The sequence below is a fragment of the Engystomops pustulosus genome, chromosome 9, assembly GCF_040894005.1.
Source record: "Engystomops pustulosus chromosome 9, aEngPut4.maternal, whole genome shotgun sequence".
In the NCBI taxonomy this organism is placed as follows: domain Eukaryota; kingdom Metazoa; phylum Chordata; class Amphibia; order Anura; family Leptodactylidae; genus Engystomops; species Engystomops pustulosus.
Genome location: NC_092419.1, coordinates 95,842,778 through 95,850,757, shown reverse-complemented (window position 1 = coordinate 95,850,757; position 7,980 = coordinate 95,842,778). Strand labels below are relative to the sequence as shown.

The following is a 7,980-nucleotide window of genomic DNA, read 5'->3' as shown; positions in this document are numbered from 1 at the left end:
AGATGGCAATGGCGCTGTACGGGAGCGGTATGGTGTTGCACGTGTGTGGCACCGTACCGTTCCATAGCCGGGAGAAAGATAGCTTTCCCCGGAATATGGCGCGGTGTGCCATACGTAGCTATGGAGAGGGGCTCACCCCCTCCTCCTCTACCCGGCACCGCCGTGCCACTGTACGCCGGACACATAGGGGCTCATTTACTAAGGGTCCGCAGAGCGCATTTTCGTCGGGTTTCCCGACGATTTCCGTTTGGCGCTGAATTTAACGGAGGATTTTGGTGCACGCGATTGGATTTTGGCGCATCGGCGCTGGCTTGCACGGGACACAAATCGGGGGGGCGGGCCGTCGGAAAACCTGACGAATTCGGACAACGCGCAGGATTTAACATTTCAAATTGTGTCGCAAGACACGCACTTACAAGCACCGGGAAGAAGAAGGTGAACTCCGGCGTACCTCGGCAGGGAAGCAACGGATGCAGGAACTCGAGCGCATGAGCTATGTGAATCGCGCTAGACTTCATCTTCGTCGGACCATCCAAATTGGGGATCGCAACAGGACCGGGTAAGTAAATTTGCCCCATAGTCGTGTGATTTTAGCCTCAAATGGTAGTAACATGAGAGTGATTTTCAAGTACAGAAACTTGCTTGTCTCTTTCTTTCCTGATGTGCAATTCATTGTTACCTAGTGCAGTTTTTATGGTGAATCCACCTCGGAGATGACCCAAAATATATACAATGATGAACATACATATAACAGTAGGTAATGGCTAGTTGTAATTCTTAATAGTTGCCACATGTTCTCATATTGTTGCCTCTTGTTATAACAATTTTTAATATAATATACAAATCATAATTCAGGTCTTGACCAGCAGAGGGCAGTATTGTCACTACGGGCCTTGTATGGAACCATTGAGCTCCCAGAGCTCATCCACCACTATGACCATTCAGATCCTAAAAGACTCTACCTGGGTAGTTTAACCCCTTAACGACCAGGGCCTTTTTCGTTTTTGCGTTTACATTTTTCACTCCCCACCTTCAAAAATCCATAACCTTTTTATTTTTCCATGTACGGAGCTGTGTGACGGCTTGTTTTCTGCATAACAAATTGCATTTCAAAGTGACAGTATTTAATATTCCAGGCCGTGTACTGGGAAGCAGGGAAAAAATTGCAAATGCAGTGAAATTGGTGAAAAAATGCATTTGTGTTGTTTTCTTCTGGGGTATGATTTTACGTCATTCACTGTGCGCCCATATGACATGTGTACTTTATTCTTTGTTGAACCCCGTATGATCACCAAATTTGTATATGATTTTATAATGTTTTCATACATTACTAAAAAATTATTCTTCATTTTGCCATCTTCTGGCGCTAATAACTTTTTCATACTTTAGTTTACAGAGCTGTGGGTGGTGTAATTTCTTGCAACGTTTGATGACGTTTTCATTGCTACCATTTAAAGGACTGTACGACCTTTTGATCACTTTTTATAGAATTATAGAAAAAAAAGCCCCATTTTCGACTATGGGCGCTATTTTCCGTTAAAAGTGGGGAATAACCGCTATTATAGTTTGATAGATCAGAAATTTTGGTATGCGTCAATACCTAACATGTTTATGATTTTTACTGTTTATTTATAGCAGTTCTAGGGAAATGGGGGTGATTTGAAGTTTTAGGGTTTTTTTTTTTTTTACTATTTTTCAGACGCCCTAGGGTACTTTAACCCTAAGTTGTCTGATTGATCCTACATAGTCTGTACTACTGGCTGCGAAATGCGGTTCCTAAAAGTGTCAGGCAGTAGGAGGCGTCACATGGGGTATAGCAGTGTATAAAAGTGGAGGTCTTATCTACAGCTGTATACAGAGCACATGTGTGGTCTGGAGGGAAGATCTCCAGAACATCATGTACGTATCAGTCCTGCTCTTACTCGGATCGGTGTCCAGACTCTGTAGCGGGGATCAGTCATGTCCGGGTGAGTACTGCAGAAATATTAATGCACATATCTATACAGGCGGTCCCCTACTTAAGGACACCCGACTTACAGACAACCCATAGTTACAGACAGACCCCTCTGACCTCTGGTGAAGCTTTCTGAATGCTTTACTATAGTCCCAGGCTGCAATGATCAGCTGCAAGGTGTCTGTTATGAAGCTTTATTGATAATCCTTGGTCCCATTACAGCAAAAATGTTTAAACTCCAATTGTCACTGGGGCCAATTTTTTTTTGTCTGGATCGACAATTATAAAATATACAGTTTCGACTTACATACAAATTCAACTTAAGAACAAACCTCCGGACCCTATCTTGTATGTAACCCGGGGACTGCCTGTACATGTACAATACAGGTCTATAGACACATACTAGTGTTATATCTTCTGCATCATGGTGGGTAATAATACATTGTTTGGCTACTCTTTATGCCGTGTTCACACATTAGATTTGTAATTTTTAATGTAATTTTGTGAAACCATTGGAGTAGTGACATATTTTCTCACAATGCTTAAAAAGTTATATGCAAACAATAAGAAAAGCAATGTGTGAACACAGCCTATATCTTACATGTAATATGGGGAAAAGTCAAGAGCCAGAAACCGCCCATGAATGTATATCATCATATTGGGGCACATTTACTTACCCGGTCCGTTCGCGATCCAGCGGCGCGTTCTCTGCGCTGGATTCGGGTCCGGCCGGGATTCATCAAGGCAGTTCCTCCGACGTCCACCAGGTGGCGCTGCTGCGCTGAAGTCCGCTGGAATGCCTCGAAATACACCGGCCTATCCAGGATGAAGGTGAGTGAAATTTTCGCGACACAATTTTTTTTTTAAATGCGGCGGTTTTTCCGAATACGTCGGGTTTTCGTTCGGCCACGCCCCCCGATTTCCGTCGCGTGCATGCCGGCGCCGATGCGCCACAATCCGATCGCGTGCGCCAAAAACCCGGGGCAATTCAGGTACAATCGGCGCAAATCAGAAATATTCGGGTAACATGTCGGGAAAACGCGAATCGGGCCCTTAGTAAATGACCCCCATTATCTCTGAGACTAGTGATTGTTTCTTGTATTTGTGGTGTATTTCTATGGGCAAGAGCGTTTTTTCATGACATTCATGTGATAATATATTTGCATTACTTTAGATAAGTTTTAGATTTTTTATTGACAGAAGTGAAAGTTTTAGGGATCGGGGATTCGGAAAAATTGTCAATTCTTCGAGGTTGTCCTGGACATCCTGGTCCTCCAGGTCATAAAGGAGAAGTTGGAGACAAAGGTTGGTACAATGTGAATAACATATTGATAAATGTATGAATATTGGCAAATGTTTTATCATGACTTTTATTGTGATCTCTGCTTTCAAAAACATGCACAATACACGGGCACACATATGACGGAGACAGTCTATGGCACCGCTATGAGTTATCTGATTGGTCTCATCTCCATATTCATTGATTTCCTGGTTGTACCCATTTTTCCTCTGGCTGTACCCATTCACTATTCTCTCTTTCAGGAGATAAGGGATCTGTGGGTCTGTATGGAAAGGCAGGACCTCCAGGTGAAAAAGGTTAGTACAGAATTATGTCATAAAATAACATATCTTCTATTTACGTCTTTTGTATTTGGGGCTGTTAGGACTAAAGGAGGAGCGGGAAGGTGTGGATAGAGATGGATTGTCACTGGAGCTCCTGCTCTGGGTCCCCTGATTCTTCCTCTTCAGGGGACCCTGGAAAGAAGCTACAATCCAAATTTCTCCATCTTTCTATTGTATTGGTGAACTCAGGACGCCAATACGATTAAAACCTGTGATGCAGCAGGGATCAATATGTTACTGCTTAAATTGTCATGTTGGCACTTTGCAACATATAAGTGGGTTTCGGTTGTAGTTTGGGCACTCTGTCTCCAAAAGGTTCGCCCTAGAGATTACAGATTAAGGTGGCCATGGGCCCCCAACAAGTATAATTTTTTTAAATGGTCTGCCTACATAAGGTACCAGAATCAAGCTACTTGGGAACAATGGGGGTCCCATCTGTCTGCTTTCACTTCTGCAGTTCCAGGACCTTAGAAGTGGTTGTCCTCTCGCTACACACAATGAGGGGGATTTGTTACCCGTGTCGTAGGATATGACTGTGGTGTTTCCAACTAGCTGTCGGCTTCTACAGTGTAATACATTAATGTGACGTACGAACATAGTTTATTTGGTGCATAGCAGTACTATATTTGCAGCAAAAATTATTAATTTTGGCGCATAGTGATAATAAATGAGGTGGAAGGTCCGGTTGTTAGAATTGGGTCAGTGAACCTTGTTCTGAATTAGACTGCAGTGCCTCCATTTGTCCCCGTATAACATAAGAGCATATGGCTTAGCAGTAGAGCATAAGAGAGTGTCAAAGTTTAGGGTTGAGAACTCTTCCAGATGTATATTAGGGATGGTGTCTCCTCTTATAAGACGTGCTTCAATAATTTATTTTATATATTTTTCATACAGGGGAGAAAGGAGAAAGTGCTGCTGCTGAACCATTATACGGTAGGTTACACTTATAAAGCTGCCCACTTCTTTAGCTTTAGCTCCCCTGGCATTCCTATACATGGTAACACTTGTCTGAGCATACATGTATTATTTGAGAGGGGAAAGGAAAATGTCAATCCCCTAAAATCCCTTGTTGTAAGTCACATCAGATTCTTATTAGATTAGTCACTGTTTTTATAGGGGTTGCTTGCTTTAGAATATTAACACTTAAAAGACTAGAGGCCTGACAATAAGTGTTTTATACTGGGGCACATTTACTAAGAACTGTACTATGTGCAGTTTTCCAGTGTTAAGTGCAGGGGGCGCCAGATTCATGAATTGTGGCTCATGTTCTTCATGAATCTGGTGCCCCCTGCACTTCTCCGACAGAGTGCTCCAACTTTTTTTTGGTGCACCTTTAACATGGGACATGCAACATACTTTTGTCTGACTTTGCATGTTAAATGTGGTGCACAGTCTGACTGAGCACAGAAACGGCCATTTCTTAAATACATGTGCAAGAACTTTGCATGTGTAAAGTCCGGGAGAAAACTGGTGCAAGCGCCTTAGTAAATGTGTCCCACAGCGTCTTATCTATCATCTTTTTTATCTTCAAGCTGCCAGGAACTGCAAAGAAGTACAGAATCAGGGGGCAGTGCTCAGCGACTGGTACACCATATACCCGGATGGCCACCAGCCCTTTAAGGTCCTGTGTGATATGGACACTGATGCCGGGGGATGGATTGTAAGTATTTACAGCATGTTTAGGGCCCCCTGGAGTGTGTGTTCCTTGAAAAGATCAGGAAGCGGGTTAATAGAGCCATGTATAAATACTAACCTTGTATAGGAGGTTTCTCGTACAGACATGTGGATTTGGAGAGTTTTTCTCCAGGCCTGTACAGGCAGGATTCTGTTCATTTGTCAGAAATTGGTATAAATATATTTAATTTGGGTTTGCAGAATGCATTAGAGCAGTGGCTGCGGTGTTTGGGGGGGGGCCTTGTCCTAAAGGACTAGTCCTTGTGGGAGTTATGTCTTCCAGCCGTTGCTGGGGAGACTTTGTTTAGTTTATTAAATACTTTATGATTTTAGATATTTCTGTATGTCAAATATTGTGTAATGAATTGTTTTGAATTATTTCATTCTTTATGGATTTATTTACTGAATAAAATATTTTATGGTTACCTTTTGATAAACATCGCGGCCAAATTGTTCCAAAAAACTTTACTTGTGTCGTGTCTACTTATTTATATTGTTATTAGTATATCTTAGAGTGGGGCTTATGTCACCATGTGATAATAACATGTGAATCTCAGTATTATGCGTTGCTAGAGAAAGGAACAGGGGTTTCATATTTGGCTTCGGTGGTCTGGGGTAGCTTTTTTGCAGACTAAATTATCTAGACAAGATTTTCTCAAAATTCCTCTTTTCTTATCTTAGGTCATACAGAGACGTTGGGATGGGTCAGTGGACTTCTTCCGCACTTGGGATGAATATAAGAAAGGCTTTGGAAGTCGGCTGAGTGAATTTTGGTTGGGGAATGATAATATCCATCAGATAACTTCAACAGGTAATGGGAAGCCTGAGGACCATCTCATTATTGACCGTCCTGTACTTCTATTATTGGTATAAATCCCTAGACCACCTCTTGCCTGCCTCCATGTTGCTTGGTCCTGCTATCAGACCACCCATTCCTGCCTCTGATGGATGGTCCACTTCAAGATGAGTTTTCTAAATTCTCATCTATTTCAGGCCAGGACATGCCCAAATTAGCAGTTTCTGAAAATGACGTACAGTCCTAGAAAATTTGTGACAGTCGATAAGTATGCCATTAACTCTTCTCAGTCACAGCTAAAGTGGGTCATGCACATGAGATGTAAGCCTACAGGACATCTACCGTCCATTCTAGTCAATAGGAAGTTATTAACACTGAGGGCTGCCATAAACATAGGGACCACATGTCTTTTGAAGGTAAGTGGGTAGGAGGAGATTCGAAAAAACATTCTTGCATTTTATCTGTATGTGTAATATCACCCGAGCAACTATAAATGTACTCCCCTCAACATATCCATGTAACAATTGTTTTTGAGACCACCTGCATTTATTAAAACCCCTGATCTCCCCTTCATTTATAAAGGAACATGGGAATTACGTGTGGATCTACAAGATTTTGAAGGGAAAAAGGTGTTTGCCCAGTATACAAGCTTCAAGGTCTTGGATGAATCTGAGAAATATACATTACTAATTGGAGCCTTTAAGGAAGGAACTGCAGGTGAGCGGCGATATGGACAATATATCCTGACTGGAGGGCGGTAAAATCATAAAAGGAAAGAAAGGGGCGTTTTCATCTCTGCTATGGCGCCCCCTCTATACTGCGTAGGCTGTATCTTTATATAGTGAGTCTATTTTTATGGAATAAAGTCGGCAATGGTGGAGATTTGGAGATTTCTGGGGATCAGAAGTGTCAGGGGTAAAACTGTTCTAGTTGCCCATGGAAACCAATCAGAGATGAGCTGTAATTTTATAAACAGCTGTGGGAAAATGAAAGCTGAGCTCTGATTGGTTGCCATGCGCAACTAGAACAGTTCTGCTCTTAGACACTTCTGATAAATCTCCCCTGATAAATATAAATGAATGTAAAGCAAACATTGTAATAATTGATGTCTCCATCATTTTGCAGGGGATTCTATGGGAGGTCTGAGCAATGTGAAGTTTTCTACTAAAGATGAAGATAATGACAATAACACGGGAAGCTGTTCCCTAATGTACAAGGGCGGCTGGTGGTATAGCAATTGTCACTCAGCAAACCTTAATGGGTTATACCACCTAGGAGACCACACCTCCAATGTGGATGGCATCAACTGGCACTCTGCGAGAGGCTACAAATACTCCTTCAAGCACGTGGAGATGAAGATTAGGCCCCGGTTGTAAAATGCAGAAGAACAATTTTTTGTGAAATTATATAAATTTGTTTGGAATTTTTGGTATGGATTGTATAAATGTCATAACGGAGACCACAACACATAGTGATGGTGCCCATAGCCACAATGGCAATGTAGGGTTAACCTTTGTTGTTTCGGCTGAGTGCCTTGGCTATCTGGTATATATAGCTCAGCGTTTTTTTTCCCCTGTGAAAATTGTTTAGTTCTTAAAGGGGTTTTCCAAAATAAACATGTTGACATTTTGTGGTTTTCCAGGTTACACATTATTATATCTTAAGGTATGTCCTTAATGTCATATTGTTGGTATTGCTGATACTTTAGAATACTTCTCCCTTCCTATGTATCAGATTATAATCCCCTCACACACTGTGGCTGCTTCACTAGTATAATCTATTTCTAGTATCTAATACCTTCCATCTGAACTACATGGATGATCTGTCGGACAACCCAACAGATTCAGACAACGCGCGGGATTTAACATTTCGAATTGTGTCGCAAGGCATGAAATTACAAGCACTGGGAAGAAGAAGGTGAACTCCGGCGGAC

General features: G+C 41.9%; 1 protein-coding gene across 1 annotated transcript; it reads left to right on the top strand.

The window, feature by feature from the left end:
* The first annotated feature begins 1,835 nt into the window (after positions 1–1,835).
* On the top strand, positions 1,836–7,513 carry LOC140077177 (ficolin-2-like). Its single transcript, XM_072124129.1, has 8 exons — positions 1,836–1,967; positions 3,155–3,259; positions 3,497–3,550; positions 4,472–4,510; positions 5,110–5,237; positions 5,933–6,062; positions 6,630–6,764; positions 7,173–7,513. The coding sequence occupies exons 1-8, from the start codon at positions 1,898–1,900 to the stop codon at positions 7,421–7,423; spliced, it is 912 nt and encodes a 303-aa protein (XP_071980230.1). The 5' UTR covers positions 1,836–1,897; the 3' UTR covers positions 7,424–7,513.
* The last annotated feature ends 467 nt before the right edge of the window (positions 7,514–7,980 follow it).

What these genes read in the sequence shown, in the direction of transcription:
- LOC140077177 (XM_072124129.1), top strand. Translation starts at nt 1,898, where the DNA reads ATGTACGTATCAGTCCTGCTCTTACTCGGATCGGTGTCCAGACTCTGT. An exon ending in AGGAGAAGTTGGAGACAAAG is followed by an intron (nt 3,260 to 3,496) that starts GTTGGTACAATG and finishes TCTCTCTTTCAG; the next exon opens with GAGATAAGGGATCTGTGGGT. An exon ending in TGCTGCTGAACCATTATACG is followed by an intron (nt 4,511 to 5,109) that starts GTAGGTTACACT and finishes TTTATCTTCAAG; the next exon opens with CTGCCAGGAACTGCAAAGAA.